This window comes from Gymnodraco acuticeps, unplaced genomic scaffold, assembly GCF_902827175.1.
Source record: "Gymnodraco acuticeps unplaced genomic scaffold, fGymAcu1.1, whole genome shotgun sequence".
NCBI classification, from domain to species: Eukaryota; Metazoa; Chordata; class Actinopteri; order Perciformes; family Bathydraconidae; genus Gymnodraco; species Gymnodraco acuticeps.
The window spans coordinates 67,841-90,809 of record NW_022990055.1 but is presented as its reverse complement, the minus strand read 5'-3'; the positions used below and the strand labels follow the sequence as shown (position 1 = coordinate 90,809).

The 22,969-nt window shown below is 40.6% G+C and overlaps 1 protein-coding gene across 6 annotated transcripts; it reads right to left on the bottom strand.

Moving 5' to 3' along the window:
• Window positions 1-1,087: 1,087 nt before the first annotated feature.
• On the bottom strand, window positions 1,088-21,086 carry cunh19orf44 (chromosome unknown C19orf44 homolog). 6 transcript variants are annotated; one of them, XM_034215994.1, is made up of 11 exons: window positions 20,711-21,086; window positions 20,089-20,253; window positions 19,856-19,983; window positions 18,618-19,065; window positions 15,932-16,238; window positions 15,214-15,225; window positions 14,845-14,924; window positions 5,447-5,906; window positions 3,748-3,852; window positions 2,203-2,369; window positions 1,088-1,410 (listed from the first exon to the last, which is right to left on the bottom strand). In XM_034215994.1, the coding sequence occupies exons 1-11, from the start codon at window positions 20,798-20,800 to the stop codon at window positions 1,348-1,350; spliced, it is 2,025 nt and encodes a 674-aa protein (XP_034071885.1). In that variant the 5' UTR covers window positions 20,801-21,086; the 3' UTR covers window positions 1,088-1,347. The 6 variants fall into 6 exon arrangements, with proteins under 6 accessions (XP_034071885.1, XP_034071882.1, XP_034071884.1 ...); XM_034215991.1 differs by having other exon boundaries at window positions 20,344-20,899; XM_034215993.1 differs by having other exon boundaries at window positions 3,748-3,837; window positions 20,344-20,878.
• Between the last annotated feature and the right edge of the window lie 1,883 nt (window positions 21,087-22,969).

Sequence of the window (22,969 nt, the reverse complement as noted above, 5' to 3'; positions counted from 1 at the left end):
CTGGTGTCTACAGAAGGTCCAGTTGTGATAGACACGGTTCGCCACTGATATGAACACCTTCTCTAACTTTAGAGTACCACAGATATTATGAAGGTCTGGAGTCACGTTAAAGGTCCCATGTCATGGCCATTTCTACTGATCATAATTCCATTGTTGAGGTCTACTAGAATAGATGTATATTGTTCAATTTCCCAAACTCACATTGGTTTCTCATACAGCATCTCTGTATAGTATGTGTATTCACTCTCTGTACTAAACAGCTTGTTGGAGCTCCAGTTAAAGGTGGGGTAGGTAAGATTGAGAAACCGGCTCAAGATACACTTTTTGTTATATTCCATGGAATGCTCTTAACATCCCGATAGCAATGAATATCTGAAGGGCTTTGACAAAAAATCCATAAAAAAATGTCATCTGTGGAAGCCGTAGTACTGTAAAAAGCGCGACCAATCATTTTAGCCGGCCCGGCTAAAGTAATTGGAGGACCTACCTGCCTGTCAGCCTTCCATCTGTGCACAAACTTATCTCGTGCCCTCGTTGGTCATGTGCGCGTTCGTGTGTGTTGGAGGAGGGGCTCTGTGAGGAAGTGGCAGATTTGTTCCGGCTGTGTATTTTCTAATTCTAGCACACTCGAGCTGGTTTCTCCAAAATTACCTACCCCACCTTTAATAATGTTCTGTGTTGTATCATTTAAATGCTTCAGTTCTTCTTTGGGGATTTATCTTAAAGGGGCCCTATTATGCCCATTTTCAGGTTCATATTTGTATTTTGAGCTCTTTATTTTTCTCAAACTGCCTGTGCTGCAGCACCTATCACGTGTTTGAGAGCTAGCCAATAAAAGCGCAAGTGTTGATGTCACTATGTTACGGAAGAACACAAAGGAGTCCAATATAGGCGTTTCAGGCGTGCGGACAAAGGGAATCGAGCCTTTACAGACCACTGACATAAACCTATATAAGACACTGAAGAAAAAGGAAACCCCAAAAGCACAACAGAATGAAGGTCCTATAAGTGAAACACTGTTAAATCATTATTTCTTCTTAAAGCGAAAAGTGGCAGAATTGATGATTTACGCTGAATAACCATCAGGGACGTTGTCATCTCTTTTTAATATAAAAAATAAAAATAATTTACAAAACTGCTTCATTCATACACAGAGGCCACACATTGCATGATGATTGACACATTTAAAACTGTATGATGTGATTTTACAAAAGCATTACATTCTTCTTGGCATGTTCTCTGACTGATAAACAACAAATACTCTACATCCTTCCCATATTAGAAAAATATGTTTTAATTATGTATACAAAGAGTAATCCAGGACGGTCGGCAGCAGCAGATGGACGGTCACCTCCTGCTGGTGCTCTGTGCCTTCAGCCTCAGTCTGTGGCCTCTGTGCTGACGGACGGACTGTGGAGTGGAGGGATGAAGAATTGATTCTTTTAATGCAATTTGGAACTAAAAATGCAATACAAATTAAAAAAAGATTATGTTTTCTGTTCATTATCTCATATTTAGGATGTATCGGAAATGTTGAAGCTTCATTCACAACACTGATATTCCAGTTCTCAATCGCTTCTTTTTTTGCATGTATTTATTTTGTGGTATTTTCTGCACAGTTGCAGATAAGGATTAGGCTACACTTGTATTTATAATATATCATTTGTAGAGTTTGATTTAAGTGGTGGCTGGCTACTTAGGATTGTTACTGCATTGGGTGATCCAAACCTTTCCAATAAAGCCAGAGCAACTTAAAAGGAAACATTATTGTAAAAAAGGGATGTAATCATTTCCCAAATATATAAAAAAAAAATATATGTTGTTTTTCTTGCATGCCTCCAAACAAATATGTATATGTTATTTTAGGGTGATATCATAAAATATGAGTAGACATTCAAAGGCATTGAAATACATTGAAAAAGAACATTCCGTGTTGGAATAATAATGACAGATTTTCCCATGCAATGAATATCAGATCAGCTACATCACAGAGGAAATGCGGGAACGCTGTGTGCCCATAGTACTGCGCTGAGCTAGCAACATGCATTTACTTTGTTGAAACAAGTCAATCTAACCATCAGGATTATTCAACTATACACCAGTATGTGTGTGTGTGTGTGTGTGTGTGTGTGTGTGTGTGTGTGTGTGTGTGTGTGTGTGTGTGTGTGTGTGTGTGTGTGTGTGTGTGTGTGTGTATCTCACCTCCTTGGTGTCCTCCAGCGTGGTGTATCTGTAGTCGGGGGGGCCCAGGCTCTGCAGCAGGCTGCAGTGGAGGTGTCGGCTGCTATCGATGAAACTCTGCATCATGGCCAGCTGCTGCTTCAGCATTTCATTCAGCACAAACACAGCTGGGTTGAAGGTGCTCAGAGCTGAGAGGGGACACACACATTAACAATGAAATATTCAGTAAGACGCAGAAATCAGTTTAGTGTAGCATTGCATGATTTTATTTCAGAAACATTTAGCAGGCGTGGTTTGTAAAGTTGTTTATTAGTTTATTTGAGTTTTGCTTATTTCTTTTGAATATTGTAAAGTCCTATTTTCTTTGTTGCATGTGCAAAAGTTTGTTATTTTATTTTGAGCAAACACATCGCAACATCATTTAAACCATCGGAGGCCAAGCAACTCTTCAAACTGTGAGTCATTTAAAGGAAAGAAACGAGTTAGAACGGTCTGTTTAAGGCTTGATGGAAAGACAAGAAAGGAAGCCACGACACTGCCTATTCATCTGTAAGGGAGACTGTGACCGAGTCACTTTATCAGTCAGTCAGTCAGTTCAGAAGATTTATAAAACCACTGAAGCACAAAGGCATTCTTTAAGCTTGAGAGGAGAGAGTGGGCTGGTGTGATCCCATAAAGCAGCTTCTCTTAGCTCGTGACTGACAACATGCTTTACTCGCTTTATTGCATTTTTAATGAGATAACATTATAGTTGTCTCTCCTCAGCTGAGCTATACCTGATGTTCTACACCTTACAGCCTGCCCTCCAATATTTCTTTATAGGGCTGGGCCACTCCCTAGAGGTGAGGTATATTGCCTCATAAGTTAACTTATCAGTTGGCAAAATCAATCAAATGTGGTACATTATTCTTGATAATTGAATGTACTTAATAAACAGCCTACATCACAACTTTCCATAGGGTTTCATTTATTGAAGGGTGTATTTCAAGCTTGTTATGCAATTACATTTTTAACTAAGATTTGTTAGAACAAGTTTTTGACTTTAATTGACTGAATTTATTTGAAAAGTGGGCATATTGCCACTTGAATACTACTGTGTAATATATGGACATATATATTTAAGAAGTACAATATAAGAAAAGCACGTGTTTCAGGTGTGGGCCATATTCCAATTCCATTATACTTTCAGAATTTGCTGAGGGACAATTCAAAATGGACCATCAGCCGCAGTAGTTTGGACACCGCTGGATTAGACTATAGATCAAAGATTGAGACGATTAAACTCTCATCAACTCACAGTTACCCTGCAGAATGTATCAGCTCCTCACCTGTAGATGGCGTAACCGCACCAAGTTTCAGTGACCCTACCACAGAGCTCTGAGTATGACATGTTGCACCGCCCTCATCCTTAAGGCTTTATCATAGTAACCATCTGTGTCTATGTGCAGGTCACAGCGTTCCTCTTTCTCTCAACATGACAAAAGTCGGAGCCTGGATGTCACATCTGGAAATTATTCTATGAGTGGTCTTGTTGTGTTTTTTGTATTATGTTGGATCGGGTCTTACCTTCCACCATTTCTGCACTGAGAGTATGAGCCACCACTGGGGAGGGGTCCATGTATGACAGACCCACTGCAGGACCCAAAGCAGCCCAACCTACCAACCGAGAGCCAGAGACAAGAAATTATAAAAAGATTATTTTCATTTTATTGCAAAATGAATGACCGAGAAACATCTGGTGACCCATTTTCTATCTCTGATTCAAATGGCTTTCTCTCCTGTGCGTTTGACTCAATAACAAGTGAAACATTTTATTTTCTAACTGGATTAATTTGAAAGCTACTTTTTTTGATCAGGTTTTTAAACAGATTGATTTCTTTTTTTGTTTTATTTTGTGTTTGCTGTTGTAATACTCATTTTGGCCGAAGAGGGTGAAGTGAAGTATTCATGTTTTACGGGTTAGTTTTAATATCTCCATGCACCATTTTTCACAGATGTCAACTTAGAAAAACTATTTTTTCCACCTGTTGCACAGATTAAACAAATTAAATTGAAGAACTTTTATTGAAGATCAACAGTTTTTAAATCACAAACACAGGAGAGAAAACAATGAACCAGTCTTAGAGCACTTCAGTGCTCCTGTCAGGGAGGCAAACACAGGTATGGTGAAAAAAGAGAGAACTATTCGAAGCAGAAAAGAAACTGCGTAATATACCATCTGACAAAGGCCTGTGCTATAATGCTTCAATTAACTGCTATTCTTTAGAATATGCTCAGATCAATAGGAGACAGAGATGTTAAGTTAAAAATCAAGGGTTTTTATTATTATTTACAGCAGGGGTGGGGAAGCTTTTTCCTTTACATTTTTACAACATCCTCCGAGGGTCGTACAAATTATTGAACTCAACCTCTGCTTAAAAAAACTAAAATCACAGCCCATTCATTTCACCTTTCTTTCATGCTGTGCAAAGAAAAAGCAACCTCTGAATCCAGATATCTCACCATGACTCACGCATGCACGTGCACGGTTGTGGTATGACCACCAAAACAGAAAGATATGGACACAAGATGTGTGCAAATTAGTTTCCTATCCATGTGAACATGATTTAAGTGGGGGGGGGGACCTAACCTCCTCCAGGGGGGTCCGGGGGCATGCTCCCCCGGGAATATTTGTTTTTAAATATTGAAGTTAAAAGCATCAATCTGGTGCACTTTGAGAGCAACATTAGGAGATCTATGGATACATCTCAACACCCATATGAAACAGAACTGTAAGCAGATTCTTCTTTTTGGATATTTTACAAATCACACTCCTTTTAAACTCTATTCTTGTTATTTTTAACAACTTTTTTGTTACTGTCATATAGTATTTTATACCTGTTTTTAATTTAGTCTCTAATGTCTCATTAATAACTATAATGATCATATCAAGGTGTGCCCTAACCTCACTGAGCTGAGGTTATTTGAGCCTCTCAGGAGAGAGCTCTCTTCCACCTGGTTGTAGAAAAGCACTCGCTTGTTGAATTATTTTGCGATCTAGATTTCTTCTTCTTTTTTGAAGTGAGAAGTTGTCCGTCCGGACCCCCCCCCCCCCCCCCCACCAAACGAAAACTCTTCGGTTCTCCACGAATTACACAAGTCACCCAAATCAGCGTTAAAAAAGCGGGAGGCGCCGAAAAGCGACTAATTTGCATCACTGTGAAGAACTGGTAGTGACGATAAGTCACCCTACCACATCTTAAATATTGAACCGTAAAAGACTAACCTGTGTGAGCCAGAGGATCAGGCTGAGTCTGTACGGCCACCTCTCTCAGAACCTTCCTGGTTGAAGCCCCCCTCCTCCCCTGGTGGGAGGAGTTTCGGCTGCTGTGTGACTCGGAGGATCGGCTACTGCGTCTCTGACTGCCAGTGCCATCAGATGTCTGTGAGCTGCAGGAGCGCCTTGTGTCTGAGAAAGAGCTGGAGTAATCTGCTCCTGTCCTCCCACGGGACAAATCTGAATCCGAAGCCTCCTCTCTGATCACCGACCCATCCTCCTCTTCCTCTGCGTCTCCCTGCAGGTGCTCTGAAACCTGGCTGTGATCTGTCCTGCTCACACTCTCAAAGTCACTCTGATAGTCCTCCTCCTCCTCTTTCTTCTCCTTCTCTTTGAATGGTGGTCGTTGTTGATGTCTGTTAGAGGATCCAGGATCAGCGGAGCTGTGTTTGACTTCTCTCTGTTTAGACTGCAGGGAGAAAGAAAACACATCAGCCTGAGGAGGCCTTCAGGGGATCCACGAGATCCCAATATAATAAGCAACGTTTTACTATCATTCTTTACACAGTTTACCAACTAGTCGATGCATAAGAAGTTAAGAACGGCTAATTTCCTACTAACTGTTTTCCTTCCTAATTGTATTCTGTGCCTCTACTGTGACATGTCTCCATGCTTTAAAGGTCCCATGTCATGCTTTTCCGGTTATCACCCGTCCCCTTGTGTGTTATGAAGGTTTTTCTGCATGTAAACGGTCTGCAGAGTCAAAAACCCTCAAAGTACACCCTGTAGAGAGTAAAGCTCTAACACAGAAAATACCTCCCCAAAATGCCTCGTTGGAGATTTCTCATTTTCTTCCTGGGTATCGCTACTTAGGGATACCCAGTAGCCACGCCCAGAGCTATGGCCGCACCCTCTGCCAGCCTTTCACGAAACAAAGCTTCCCAAACCTTTCAGCGATTCATGCCGGATATGCACAGCGTAGGGCACTGAAGAACGATGCTGTTCCTACTTTGTTTGGACCAGCGGGTACACAGCCTGTAAGTATTCATTGTTGTTTGTGTATTTATGATGTTTAAAACAAACAAGGTATCTACCACGACTGTTTAAATGGGTAAACGTTTTTTGGACTTCTACGTTGGGATGGTGGAGAAATGCTCTCCGCAGACCCATTCTCACAGCGTTATAAACCTTTTTCTTACTCAATATCAAGCCACACTTATTGTTTTTACTTCGGCTGTGTGTGCTCAGGATGAGTTTAGCTTGTTCTCGCTGTATCGCCGACCCGGAAGCCTGTCCGCTCCTCGCAGCAGATCGCAGCAACGAGCCTCGCAACGTCCCGACCAATCAGAGCACACTGGGCTCACAGGGAGGGGGGGGGGGGCAGGAGCTCCAACAAGCCGTTTAGGACAGAGAGTGAATACCGGTGAATACACATACTTTACAGAGATGCTGTATGAGAAACCAATGTGAGTTTGGAAAATTGCACAATATAAATCTATTCTAGTAGACCTCAACAAAGGAATTATGATCAGTAGAAATGGCCATGACACAGCCTGTCCTCCTACAAAAAACGACCAAATAGGTCGATTGTTTAAGCACCTTAGATTACGACCCATAGCCACGTTTTAAAGTGTAGCACCTCTAGTGGTTGTGTAAGAAACAACATGCTCCCATTTATTCGTTTATTCACAAATAACCCTCTCTGGAAAATCCTAAATTGTAGAATAGTTTGGCCATTAAAATGCTTTTTGATTAGATTTCTAGCGAGAAGTGTATATTGTACTTTTAGAATCCACGTCCAGTGGATGTGTAGGATCTATAGTTTGATAGATATTTACGAAGATGATCTGAGGTCTCGTCAGGATAACGTGTATGCAGCTTCCATGTAAAGTTAGCGTGGGTGAAAACAGTTTTTCCGGTCTCGAAGTTTTCATAATAAAACCGGATATATTCCCCTCACTGTCAAATGATTACACAGTGATATCTGCTCTACTCATGCACTAAAAAACATCACTTTATCCTTATCGTTAATTACACAATATTGATTGGTTTAAATTGTGTACAATGCTTTTGTGTTTTTAACCTTTGATTCAGAGAAACAAATAGTTTTTTAGGAGTTTAGGAGTTTAGACATTACAGTTTCCGAAGACACTACACTATCCAGAATCCCCAGCTATCGTTTGGGACTACAACATCCGCCTTGCTTTACAAACCATAGATATATATATAAACACTAGGCTCAAGGGGGAGTCGCCAGCGTAGCTCACCGGTGGCCATCTTGCCACAGTCAACAACTACTGCTACAGCTGTTGTAAGGTGAGTGATCTGCACAAAAATACTCTTAACTCGCTGAAATCTTGACTGATTTACAAACGGTTTGGTTTATTATAAACGTTATTATCATGGCTATGATACAGGAGACAACAAGACATGTTGAAAAAAAAAAGTTAATGATTATAATTATAAGTATGCAGTATCATAACTACATCTACTGATGTTTATAACGAACCAAACCGTTTGAAAATTGGTTGAAAATGGAGCAATCTACGGTTATTTCAATAGTGCACCATAGACATGTTATGAATGAGCGAGCTGCCTTTGGCAAGATGGCCGCCATGTGGCAACGTCGGTCTCCATTGGCCAGCAGCGCGGGTGAGTCATCTAGTGTTTATATATATCTATGTTACAAACCCCGTGATTAGTCATCAAGCCCTGTGATTGGATGTTGGAGTGGCAGTGCGACAAGGTTACGCTGAGCGTCAACAGCTCTTTAAAATGGAATGGAACCACGACAGACTTTCCAAAACTGGAATTGGACGGGTCCAGCCCATACATCCATGGTCCAGGCACATTTTGCAAATATAGCAGTAGCCATCGATCATCTTAAGATAAGATAAGATATACTTTATTGATCCCAAGTTGGGAAATGTTTTTGTTACAGCAGCATGTACTACTTTGTTCTACTCCACTACAATTCATTTATTTTAGTTACCTTGCAGATTCTGATTTATGATGTGAAATATATACAACCCTTGAATCAGACTTTAGTTACACCTGACTCAAATTCAGGGAAGGTGATTGTCTAGTGCCAAAATAAACTATGCAATATATTAGACATTAAGTACTTTATCAGACTTTATTATTTATATGTGGATAACCCCAACGTTTTTTTCTTATTCAAAAGATAATGTACTTATTGTAAGTCGCTTTGGATAAAAGCGTCAGCTAAATGCAATGTAATGTAATGTAATGTAAAAAAGAAGACCTTAATTTAAAGTAATCTTTCATGTTTAAATAAAGCCTTATTAGTTTGTCTGTTTTGCACATCCTCCTGTTAATATCTTTGGAGGTCCTGCACTAGCTGTTTTATTGTAGAGATCACTACAGTATCTTCTTGATATTTTCAATTTTGTACGTAGGCTACTCTTAATATTTAAATGTTTTCATCAAATAAAACGTATTCAACAATAAAATTCAATAACGTGCTTTAACCACTAGGCGGCGCGGGTTAAAAAACCAGTGGTGTAGTTAATAAAACATAATAATATCAAACATAATATGACTATTAACTTTATTGTGAAATTAAAACAGAACGGTAAAGGAAAATACAGTTTCAGTCTCTCGATTTGAAGCTTATGCATTGTACCATGAACCTGTATAGACCTGTAACAGTCAACTGCTTGAGGAGTTGGAAAGGTAGTAAATAATATCTTTAAAAACTACAAAAAAATCCCTTTCTATCAGCTGTGCACCATTATGGTGTAAATACAGACTATCTACCAATTGGATCAAATATAAAAGTCAGCCAAATTAGTGTTGATACTGCAAGGAGACCTATTGTGTGAAAAGAAATGGAAGATGTTGTTTAATTGCTAATATATTTATGATCCACGTCACGTATTCAGTTTTGGCGGCAGTTCTTACAGTTTGTCAAATGGTCTTCTGATCAGGGCTCTATAAATAAATATCTACGGCAGATATGTAATATTTAATGCAGCCGAACCGTGTATTACAATGCCGTTATATGATGACTTCCAAAGAGAAAAGCAAGCACACTCGGAATAAAGTATTATTTTATTTAAAAAAAAATGTTTTTCCGATTTCATATCGGATAAACAACATATCCCGACATGCATTGCGGCTAAAACAATCAATGTTTTAGCCTATCAAAACCTCTGAAAAAAGAAAGGTGTCTCTGAATTGAAAGAGAAAAACCTATGGGAAAAACACAAAAGCATTTTACACAATTTAAACCAATAAATGATAAAGGATAAACTGATGTTTTTTAGTTGATGAGTACTGCAGATACAGGGTTGGGAGGGTTACTTTGTAAATGTAATCAGTTACTGATTACTGAATGCATGGCTCTGAAAGTAATCCGAATACAGTTACAGTTACGTGTCTTAAAAACGTAATCAGATTACTTTTAGATTACTTTTGGATGACTTTCTTTTTCCATCACAGATGAGTATGTTTTGGTGAACAGGAGACACAAAAAGCAAAAGGAAACTGAACGTGTTTTACTGTTTTAATGGCTTATCAAGAGCACAACTGAAACATCACATCTGAAACGATGTAACAACATAATAAACTCTTTGGGGATGCAGCTTGGGATGTGAGGAGTGAGGGACACGGCTTAGAACGGGCGTGTCACCTTCTGTCCTGCCAGTGTTGGCAGGACATGAATTAAAATGTCAAACTCGGACTTCATTTTAAGGACATTACGGCCAGGGGTGTGGAGCTATATTTGTTTAAGCACCGGATTGGCAAAACAGGAGAGTGTGTGCACCAGTCTGCCTTGATCTATGAATTCATGTCCGTGACTCTCACAGTATCTGCTGCCCACAGCTGTTTTATAGAAGGAAAACCTCCTTCACTTCATGAAATCTCTGCAGCACCAGGAGGCAGCGGGAGGGTTAACTCAGCCTCTGAGAAGAGGAGCGCGCCGCGCAGTGCCTTTCACACACCGCCTTTCACGCACCGCCTTTCACGCACCGCCTTTCACGCACTGCCTTCACTGTGTTTACCTTCAGAATCATTAGAAAGGCTAAAGAGCGGTGTGGCTGATGTGTTTTAACCACACACACCTCTACACACACACACACACGCGATTTAAACGCAGACTTCTGTTCCTCCATGTTTCGTTGTTATCATTTCACTGAGCGGACTCGCCCCCTTTTTTTCCAAACGCTCCCTTTTTTGGTCCATCTGCGGCGGTAATAGGTTTTGTGCGCTGTGATGATTCGGCTGTACCTTTAGTAATGAATATTAAATGTTGTGAGGAAATCTTTCCACCAATGATTCCAATAAGTAATCCAAAATGTATTCACTTCAGGTTTACGAAAGTAACTGTAATCAGATTACTCGTTTTTCAAATGTAACGCGAGCTGAATACAGTTACTTGATTTGTGTATTCTGATTACGTAACGCCGTTACATGTATTCCGTTACAACCCAACCCTGTGCAGATATCACTGTTAAATCATTTGATCATTGGTTTTATTATGAAAACGTCGAGACCGGAAATACTGTTTTCAACCCGTAACTTTACATGGAGGCTGCCGCATACCTCAAATCATCTTCGTAATATCTATCAAACTATAGATCCTACACATCGACTGGACGTGGATTCTAAAAGTACAATATCCACTTCTCGCTAGAAATCTAATCAAAAAGCGTTTTAATGGCCAAACTATCCTACAATTTAGGATTTTACAGAGAGGGTTATTTGTGAATAAACGACCATCTGTAACGTTTGCATTCAACGGGAGCACTAGAGGGCGAAAACTTTAAAACGTAATTTAAGGACGTATTAAGCGCTTGAACAAACGACATCTTTGGTCGTATGAGTTGGAGGACTTGTTGCCATGACATGGGACCTTTAATGTTCAAAAAGCTCTTTATTCTTCTCATACTGCCTGTGCTGCAGCACCTCTTTTCACCCTCTGTCTGAAATCAGAGACCAGTCTCCTCTGATTCGTTAGCTGGCTAGCTCTTTTGTGATTGGTCAACCGCTTAGAGATGTGTCGTAAATTAGGGCTGAACGATATACCGTGTCATGGCGATAACCGCGATATGCGCATGCGCGATATTCACACCGCAGGGACGTGCGGTTTTATTCTTTTTTTTTTTTTAAATGCTAATGCACTTTAGCACAGAATTCAAAATAAAGATACCCTTATTACTTATCGAAACTGCACATACAATATATCCGATTAAAGCTGAGACTCCACAGATGATTTAAGTATAGTATCTAAGCGATCCGATCTCACAACAGGGGAAGCAAACACAGACATCACAACACGTACCTTTTACGGAGCTTCTAGGGGAGATCGTCTCACCGTAGCTGTCAATCTGATCAAAAGACGTGTTCAATGGCATTAAAACGAGAAAAAATGCGGCTAAATCGGTTGATCCATAGGTTGATAATGTATATGTGGCTTTGAAGCAATTGTTTATAATCCATAATTCCATTTTTATGTAAAAATCGGAGCACAAAAGTTAGCTGCTAATGGTAGCCACCAGAGTGTATGCAGCTTCCGGTTTTGGCTTCGCGTCACTCTCACTCCTTATTTGGTAATGTGTGTGTGTTAGACTGCGCTGGACTGCCGCATAGCCAAGACCGGAAGCAGCAGCCACTCTAGTGGCTACCATTAGCAGCTAACTTTTGCTCTGCGATTTTTACATAAAAATGGAATTATGGATTATAAATGAAATAATTTTTGTATACAGAGACGTTAAAAACCTATGGATTAACCAATTCAGCCGCGTTTTTTCTCGTTTTAATGCCATTGAACACGTCTTTTGATCAGATTGACAGCTACGGTGAGACATCTCCCCTAGAAGCTACGTAAAGGTACGTGTTGTGATGTCTGTGTTTGCTTCCCCTGTCCGAGTTCGGATCACTCAGTGATGATACTATATACCTAAATAATCTGTGGAACCTCAGCTTTAATCGGATATCTTGTATGTGCAGTAGGGGTGTAACGGTACACGTACCCGTACCGAAATTATTCGGTACGGGCCCTTCGGTTCGGTACAGGTGTGTACCGAAGTGTACCGAACGAATATAACGTTAAACGTAAAAAATTGAGAACGTGAATAACTTTTTGGAAGTAATCTCAGGTGCTGCGTCGCAGCGTTCAGAGTAATTTGCTCACATTGGGTTCAACGCGTCATAGAGCGAGCGAGTCATTTAATTGGATGAGAGGCATACTATGAGAGCTGGTCAGAGGGATGCGTTCAAATGTAGTCAGTAATTTGAGGAACTGTCGAAATGGCGAACGCAGATAAAGTTGAGCTCGAAAATCCTCCAGCATCATTGAAGTCTCCGGTTTGGGAACATTTTGGTTTTGCAGTTACGTACAAGGATGACGGGCAAAGACAGGTGGACCGAACCAAAGCTGTTTGTCGGCATTGTTCAACTAAAATTGGTTACGCGGCTGGCAATACATCAAACTTGCACACTCTTTTGAAAAGGCATCACCCGAACGTGAATATCACCGGTACCAAAAGAAAAAAGACTGAAGTGCAAACCCAACTCCCAATAGCATTTAAGCCTCCACCACTCGCAGAGAGTTCAGACCGAGCCAAAGCTATTACAAACGCCAACTATCCTTATGTTGCAATGTTAGCAAAGCGCTACCTGGCTGTATCTGCTACCTCTGTCCCTAGCGAGAGGGTGTTCTCCACAGCAGGAGACATTCTTAGTGCCAGCAGATCTGCCCTTTCGGCAAGCAATGTGGACAAGTTCATTTTTCTTTAAAAAAACATGAAAATACAATGACAAGCAAGTCCTAATGTCAAGCTGGCTGCTTAGGTACTAGTACAGTACAGTTCAAATACAGATTATTTCAGTTCATCGAAATGCTGCACCTTAATGTTCATTTTATTATATTTTGTATTTATTTGAGTGAATATTCACAGTTTAATAATAATTAAAAAACCCAAACTAATAGTTTATGTTTTGTGAGTACTAGTACAGTAAAGTTCAAATACAGATTATTTCAGTTCATCGAAATGCTGCACCTTAATGTTTATTTTATTATATTTTGTATTTATTTGAGTGAATACATTATTCACAGTTTAATAATAATAATAAAAAAATATATATACGTTTTGTTTTGTGAAAAAAAATTCTGCTGTACCGAAAACGTACCGAACCGAACCGTGACCAAAAAACCGAGGTACGTACCGAACCGAAATGTTTGTGAACCGTTACACCCCTAATGTGCAGTAGTGCTGTAGCGACGCGTCTACATCGTCGACGCCAAAATATCGTCGACGACATATTTCCGCGTCGACGCGTCGCTACACACACGTGGGTCACCCAAAGCAACAAGCAGTTCGCAATCGCACTTCAAACACAATGGAGACTGAAACGGCTACCACCTCCTCCTCACAGGATTGCGCACGAAGCCCCCAAACGAAAACATCTCGCCCTAGGTCTTCAAAAGCATGGGAATATTTTAAAGTTAGTCCAAAACGCAAAGATATTTATATATGTATATCTCACTGAGACTGCTGCATAGCCTAGCAGAAGCAGCAGCTAGCTGTGGTGGCTACCATTAGCAGCTAGCATTTGCTCTCCGATTTTTACATACAAATGGAATTATGGATTATAAATTCAATCATTTTTTTCAATCATTCATAGACGTTAAAAACCTATGGATTAACCGATTCAGCCGCGTTTTTTCTCATTTTAATGCCATTGAACACGTCTTTTGATCAGATTGACAGCTACGGTGAGACGATCTCCCTAGAAGCTCTGTGAAGGTACGTGTTGTGATGACTGTATTTGCTTCCCCTGTCGCGAGTCCGGATCACTCAGTGATGATACTATATACCTACATAATCTGTGGAGTCTCAGCTTTAATCGGATATATTGTATGTGTAGCTACGATAAGTAATAAGGGTACTTTTATCTTGAGTTCTGTGCCAAAGTGCGTTAGCATTTTTCGCTCAGGGGTCATTTAGATGCTTCTTATGAGACTTGTGTTTTGTTTTGGTAAAAATTGTTTGTATCGTCAGTTAGCTGAGATTATTTCCGTTAATCTGGTATAACACATTAATAGGTTCTTAAATATTAAGATCCCCTGAGACACAGTGTCGTGAAAAAAAAAAGTAAAGTACCCGCCGGGACTTTGGGGCTTAACAGGTTAAAAAAAACGCAATATATACCGCAGGGGGGGGGAAAAAATCGCGATGTCAGTTTTTTTCAATATCGTGCAGCCCTATCGTAAATGTCCATTTACAGTGGACCCCTAGACCATTTACATGCACCAAAACTGATATAACACACTACAGGAAAGGTAAAACCCAAAACATACCAGAATAGGTCCTCTTTAACGTAACACATAATGTGTTACTTTACTTTACAGTACTCTGTTACCTTCTGTTGTTACCCACCTTCTTCTCTGGGGTTTCCTCAGTAAATCCAAGGGTAGCAGGGACAAGGTCGTCTAATGTCATCACATTGATCTTGAAGTCTGCAATAACACAAGATCATACCAGAAGTTTATACACAATTATATCAACTTTATTTAAAGGTGGGCTAGGTAATTCTCTTCAGAAACACTTTTTGTTATATTCCATTGAATGCTCTTAACATCCCGATAGCAATGGATATATGAAATGCTTTGACAATAAATACATACAAATATTTCATCTGTGGAAGCCGTGGCGCTGTAAAAAGCCTTTTTTTAATGCACCTGGTAAGCAAAACCTAGAAATTGAATGTAATGCAGAGCTAAAGAATGGTGCCTATACAGTATGTACCTTGTTGTCCATCTAGGATGCATGAGGTAAGGAGTAAAGAATAAAACATGATTAATATACAAAAACACACACTAAGCCTTTAGACATCAATTAAGCAGGAAAAAGTCAGAAATGAGTCAGCATTTTAACAAGTCCGGTTCTCTTGTCTGGAAGTTAATGATTTCTTAACTAAATAAGGTTAACAGAAACTTAACAGATTATCATGTTTTATTAGATGACATAAAATATGTCAGTAATTACTCTACCTGTAAATGTCCTAAAAACAGCAGTCGCTAACAAGTGGCTAAATGAGAAAACGTCATGACATTAGACACCTTTAGCTGATGTAGTTCCTTATAGCCTAACGTTAGCTTTTCACTTCTGGCGATGGCATTTACGCTTCAAAAGGTCAGAGGGCCTAGGTTTAAAAGTCACGTCTCGCCACTGGTTTGTATAAAATACAAAAGTCATGCGTTTCTTGTTATTTATCATCTTGGAAATGCCTCGAAATATCAGTTATTTTTGGTTTGTGTATGAAAAGTGCTTAATAAATCAAGTTTGATTTGATAAACGTGATCTTATTTTCTGCAATGTACCGACATCAAAATGGAATAATCTGGTTTCTATTTGCGGAGGGAACCCTTGTGATGCTCACATCTGGTTCGGCCTACAGAAACATCACGGCCCGCTCTACAGACTCCTGATCTCAGTATCTGCAACACTAAGGGACTTCTCTCACCCTCAGAGGAAACTGCACTCATCTCGCGGTGGGGGTCCTCAGAGAACAGCTCCTCCAGGGAGAGCACCTCACCCCGGCCCGATATGGAGGAGAGGGAGCGTGGTGGACTCCCCCCTCTGTGAGGAGAGGGGGAGGGGGAGAGCAGGGAGGGGCTGAACTGGGCCTGAGCCTGACCGGTGAACCGGAAAGGAGAACCGTGGCGAGGAGGGGAGGCGGGGGAGGGAGGTTCTGGGAGGGAGGAGGATGAGGGAGAGACATATGGGGGGGGAGAAGGGGAGCGGCCCCTCTGACTGCTTCTGCTCAACATCTGTAAGAGAGGAAAACATCAAAGTGTTTTAAACAGAATAAGCTGTGTCGGTACATTAGTGTCACTTCTGTTTGTTACACATGATAAAAACACATTTGTTTGTGAGAAACAAATACGTTTTTGATGAACCAGAAATCGTTTGAGCTGTTTTTGAATTTGATTCACAATTATGATATCTATTGTCCTATCATTGTATATAAGGTGCCAGAGGCTGTATAAAGGCACAAAGGAACCTATAGAAGTTGTTAATTAAAAGATAAATAGAAGTTTCAAATGAGAAGTGGGGATCCCGTACATCTGTATTTCACTCTGAAAGAGCTGTCATTTGCTTCTCATTCTCTCCCTGGTAGTCGTTGATTATGTGTATGAACTAGGGCTGCACGATATATCGTGTCGTGACGATAATCGCGAAATGCGCATGCGCGATATTCACATCGCAGGACGTGCGATTTTTTTTATTTAATTTTTTTAGGACTTGCAATATTAAAGACCCCGTGAAGTGTGCGCCTGTCCATGATCTGTTATGCTAATACGTATAGTAATGACCAAAATTGTCCATTGGAACCATGTCAGGGGTACTTGAGTGAGTGACATGCAGGCTCTGCATGTCACTCACCAATCACAATCAAATCTCCAAAGCAAACGGACCCGGTGATTAAAGGTAAAAGCACTGAATAAAGTAGTTTCATGTGTTTCTCCAGGGCAGTTCGGTGCTGCTAACCGAGCTAGCTCAGCTTGTTGCTCTGATAACTTAAGATCCAGACGTCCGTGACTAAAATCCTTCATTCGGTTAAATATAGTTAAAAAATACCAATTGTATAGCATTAAAGTTCAAGAAAGGATGGTTTGCGGAAAAAAAACTGTCTATTCTTCAATTCCTGTATGTTTTCATATCGCAATATACACTGAACAAAAATATAAACGCAACACTTTTGTTTTTGCTCCCATTTTTCATGAGATGAACTCAAAGATCTAAAACATTTTCTATATACACAAAATAACCATTTCTCTCAAATATTGTTCACAAATCTGAAAAAATCTGTGATAGTGAGCACTTCTCCTTTGCCGAGATAATCCATCCCACCTCACAGGTGTGGCATATCAAGATGCTGATTAGACAGCATGATTATTGCATTGTGCAATTTTTGCACAGTTTTGCTTTATTGGGGGGGGGTCTGGGGGGGTCCGAAAACCAGGCAGTATCTGGTGTGAGGGGTAGGGTTAGGGTAATGTTGTGAATCGAGTGGCCTGTGTTCGTCGTCCATAACATACGCCTGCCCATACCATAACCCCACCACCACCATGGGCCACTCGATTCACAACATTACCCTAACCCTACCCCTACCCCTCACACCAGATACTGCCTGGTTTTCGGACCCCCCCAGACCCCCCCAATAAAGCAAAAATGCACGTTTCAGAGTGGCCTTTTATTGTGGCCAGCCTAAGGCACACCTGTGCAATAATCATGCTGTCTAATCAGCATCTTGATATGCCACACCTGTGAGGTGGGATGGATTATCTCGGCAAAGGAGAAGTGCTCACTATCACAGATTTTTTCAGATTTGTGAACAATATTTGAGAGAAATGGTTATTTTGTGTATATAGAAAATGTTTTAGATCTTTGAGTTCATCTCATGAAAAATGGGAGCAAAAACAAAAGTGTTGCATTTATATTTTTGTTCAGTGTATATCACCGGGGGGGGAAAATCGCAATGTCAGTTTTTTCCAATATCGTGCAGCCCTAGTGTGAACTATTCAAATATTTAAAGGATTGCATGATGGCAGAGGTTCAGTTATATTTAATGTTATATAAACTTTTACAGCAGCTCCATTTTCAGGACATATTCTGCAAATGTTGGGTTCATATTTGTATTTTGTTTGTTGTCTCCATGCTTTAATGTTCACAAAGCTCTTTATGTTTCTCATACTGCCTGTGCTGCAGCACCTCTTTTCACCCTCTGTCTGAAACCAGAGCCCAGTCTGCTCTGATTGGTTAGCTGGCCGGCTCTGTTGTGATTGGTCAACCGCTTAGAGATTAACTTTGGGAGTTAATCCACTTAATGCACAAAGACGATATAACACACTACAGGAAAGGGAAAAATAAATTAAATATGTGATTAATCTGTCATCTAGGCCAGGTTTAAATTATTATGCTTCCAAGTTCTTTGCGTTAACAAGTCAATTCATTCCTAAATGTTCCTGAATATTCTGATTATCTGATGAATGTAATGTTTGTTTATTTACTGGACCCTGGCTGCCTGTCATTTGGCAAAGGTGGTCCCTGGGCTATTATACCCCCTGAAAATTACAATACAAACCATGCTTATCTAGGACATGTAAAGCTGTAGATAGAGGGAGTGGACACCAAGCAGAAAGTACCTTGTCTGCAGTTCTTAAAGAAGAGGCTCTGACTGGGGCCAGGAAGCTGTGGTCTTCTGAATCCAAGGATTCTCCGAGCAGCTTCCTCATGTCCTCTTCATCACTCTCCAGACTCACTCCTCTCACTGGCTTCCTGTCCAAACCTGCTGCAGGACCTGCAAACTCAGCAGCTCTAGATCTGGACCTCACACCAACATCAGGACTGCCAGCAGCTCCAGCTGTTTTATTCTTGAGGAAGTGTTTCCCCCCCCTGCTCTGCTCACTGTTGGACTGTGCTGAGAGTCTCACAGGGGCCTCCTGGGACGGAGACGCTGCTCCCATGTTGGAGGCCACACTCTCAGCGGGGCCATGATCCTGAACCTGCATGCGGCTGCGGACGCGGCTCTCGATTTGAGCCAGTTTACTCAAAGCAGCAGCCTGGGAGCCGCGCTGAGAAGATGACACACTCCTGGTGGATGAATGAAAATAAAAAGCAATTGAGTTTCAGCAGCAGAGCAAAATATCAGAACAGGACATCTTTTGAGCAGAATCATTGGATTGGGTGGTAGAAAACAACAGCATCATTTATCTATGTATATAACACAGAACAGAATGTCTGTCACCAAGTACATGTACTTAAGTACTGCATGTATTTAGACTTTACTTAAGTGTTTTTCTTTCATGACACTTTTTACTTGGACTCAGCTACATCTCAGAGGGAAACATTGTGATTTACTCCACTACATTTATCTGACAACTTAAAGTTGTTGTATTACGTAGTTACGTATTACTGTACAAATCAAGATAAGATAAAAAGAGAGTTACTATAACGACTCTACAAAACCTTTTTTCACTTTTTTTCATGTAAAAATATAGTTTAATTGTTCTTACTTCTGAAATGTGAAGATTTGTTAAATTATGCTTCTTTCCTGATTATTTTTGTTATCATTTTGAGGTAGGTACTGTTGGTTTGATAATATTCCAAATTTAGCTTCACCTTAACAACCTACAAAAGTAAAATCCTGCTTTTACGTTAATGCATGAGTAAAAAGTATCTAATGATATGATATGTAATGATTTATCAGTCACATTGGACATTTACTGTATGAAGTACCTAGTTTTAATACATCAAGTATATTCTCCTGATTATACTTACATAATTTATGTAACATTTGTAATGAAGGACTTTTACTTGTAACCAAGTATCTTTTACAGTGAGGTAGTAGTGCTTTTACTTTCCACCCCTAGTGCAGACGTACCTGTGTTCAGGCACCTGCTGCATATGGCGACTGCGGACAGGAGACTGGCTGCTGTGGATGGCAGGTGGAGGAGCCTTCTTCAAGAACCTGCTCCCTCCTCCACCCACAGGAATCTGAGGTCTGAGATCCTGGCAGAGGAAAGGCTGATGGCTAAATTGGACTTTTAAAAAAACAGTGCATTCTCTTCCTGAGCAATCTAGCATCAGTTAGAAATACATTCTGAAGTTGTTTACCTGGGTAGGAGGACCCTCTCCATGTGATGCAGCAGCAGAGCCCAGCAGGGTGTCAACCCCAGGCTCAGGAGCTGAGCTCACCGAGGACAGGTCGCTGACATCCGACAATAAAGCGTGTGTGTGGGGGGAAGAGGATCTGGCTTTAACCGATCCACCCACAGCATCCTGGAGAGAAGAAGAAGATTTTGCATCTGTTAAAACATAACCTGGATTAACACCACAGGTCTCTGAAACCTTTTAGAGATGTAGACTCACTGAGTGTAGCGACCCCGCAGACCCCACGGCCCCTCCGCCGCTCCTCTTAGCGGACAGCAGGGCTTGAGCTCGGTCCAGAGCGGAGCTTCGACCGCCCTGCTTCCACATCTTTAAACCGACGCTCTTTCTAATACTGCCTCTCTAACTGTAACAACACTTTATTTTAACAGCAGCCCGCCATGTTTTGGGCTGTTTCATCGAGCTTTAGAGAGAGTAGCGTTAGCTTGCTACGCTAACTATATACGATGCACTTTGAATTACACATGTGCTTAATATAACTCATTTCAAAGCATGATAGAATTTCGCATGAATTAGGTTACATAAAACAGTTGATAATTTTGCCAACTTCTGGTCTTAAAGTGCCTACTTTTTGCATAGCGACCACTGAGGCGTCGCTTGTCTCCATGGAACGGCTGCCTTCTTCTTCTTCTTCTTCTTCTTCATATAAACTGGTCATGTCAGTTCCTCATCCGGGTACCAGCGCCACCAACTGTTCATTACGTGACCCAAGCACCGGGATGGTTTAATACATCTGCAGTGAATCACGGTAGGCCTATGTTGAAGAATTAGTATTTTGTAAGATAATAACTAAGGTAATTAGAATCAGAATCAGAAAAACGTTATTGATCCATAGGGGACATTGGGTTGCTCTACAGTGGCTTCCACTGTAGAATATAAATATAGAGATTATATGGAATTGTATAATGTATACAAATATGTAAAGAATGGGACTTCAATATAAAAAACAGCATAATAATGCTGACAAATGTACACAACAAATAGTGTTAGAGCCATTTTACCTTTTGTTATTATTGTCTGAATGTTGGGCTTAATAATAATATAAATTAGATTATACTGTAAATTATCGGCTATTTTTGTGAGTCACATTATGGTTTAAAATGCATTAATTTAAGGCTCACTTATTATTTGTTATATGTGCGTCAGTATCACGTGCATGGCTATGCCTATATATGGTAGGTTGATAGGACACAGCTGGGGGTGATAGACGGGGAAATGGAAAAGTCTTTTGACCGTGTTCTTTTTGTTACTTTGGAAAATGATACACTTTTGAGTTACTATGAAGCGAAGAAATGTGTCCTCCTGTATGCACCGTGTGGATCAGTGAATAAAGCTCATCTGATTCAACTACGATCTCCGCTGAATTGTTTGGAAACAAAGAGAGGCGCGTCAAAACCCACAACCCCGATAGAGGTGGCTATTAAATGGTAGACAAGGATTAAAACGCCACCACAATAGTCAAAAGACTCCGTAAACTGTGGATAAAGACTTCGAAGGACAAGCACAGGATTCGTGTGGATTCCAGCTCTGCTTTGGAAACAGCGAACGGACGTTCTAAAGTGCCGGGGAGGAGGCCGTGAGTAAACCACGCCGGCCCGGAACTTATGAATGAGACGCTGTTTACAACGGGATCGCTTCGTCAAACAATGCAAGTACTGATGTGTGCATAGTTACGGATGTTTGACAAAACGAAACTGGAAATCCATCCAGTGATATCCTGATGCTTACTGAAGATAATCCGCAATTGCTGTTGGAATGCTTAAACAATGAAATGCATTAACGAACTATCACGCAGCCAGGAAGCGGACGTTAAAGGAATATTTGGCACAAAAACAGGACTCGCGAAGAGCTGTTCTTGGAAATATTAATGACTTTATTTCATGTGGATTAAGTGAAGAAAAACTCAAATAAACAATGGATCCTGAAAAACCTCCAGCTGATGTTGCTGCGGCAGAGGAGAGATTTAAAACTCTCAGCCAATCGCGAAGAGGAAAACTTGGAGCATGCACCCGCAGAATGAATGAAATTAACCCATTACTGGTGCGAGGTGGAGATGTGGAAAAGGTGGATGAAGCTGTTGCAACGTTCAAGATGTTACTCAATGAATTTATGGAATGTCATGGAATTGTTCAAATGCTTTTATCTGAGGAAATAAGGGAAACTGAGAGAATAGATTGGTATGAACCAAAAATGTCTGCATTCACGAATTTCCTTAAGGATGTGGAAACGTGGAAAAGCTCTCAAATGGATCCTCAGATACTGATTGAACCCCATGACAGTGTTTCCAATGCATCAACCAGGAGGAGCTCAAAAGCAGGATCAGCAACTTCTTCTGCTTCTTCAATCCACCTCAAAATGGCCACAGAAAGAGCTGCCCTCCTTGCCCGGGCAGCAGGATTAAAGGAAAAGCATGCACTTGAAATGGAAAAGGCTCAACTGCAAGCTCAACTGCAAGCTAGATCCGAACGGATAGAAATGGAAGTCAGCCTAGCTGAATCTGATGCAAAAATGAAAGTCCTGGAGCACTTTGAGACTGGTTCACAAAATCCAACACAAGGAAAATATGATGGCATGAATGACTATTTAAAGGACTACAGATTAAAAACACATATGTCAATGGATGCAGAGCTGTCTCCAATTTCCTTTGCTGAGTTCGGATCCATTCCCAAGACACCACTTCAAAGGCTTATACACCAACAACCAAGACCACCAGAACATATTGATAATGCAAATCAAAGCTCTCAACAAACAGCTAGAGATGCAGGAATTACAGGGACAAATACTAATGACAATTTCCTGACTGTGATGCAAAGACAAAATGACATTG

Coding starts and splice junctions, on each gene's coding strand:
- cunh19orf44 (XM_034215991.1), bottom strand. CDS start 20,451: ATGTGGAAGCAGGGCGGTCGAAGCTCCGCTCTGGACCGAGCTCAAGCC. Junction 16,239..18,617: donor CTTTAAGAACTGCAGACAAG/GTACTTTCTGCT, acceptor CCTCTCTTACAG/ATGTTGAGCAGAAGCAGTCA. Junction 5,907..14,844: donor AGGAAACCCCAGAGAAGAAG/GTGGGTAACAAC, acceptor TTCTCCCTGCAG/TCTAAACAGAGAGAAGTCAA.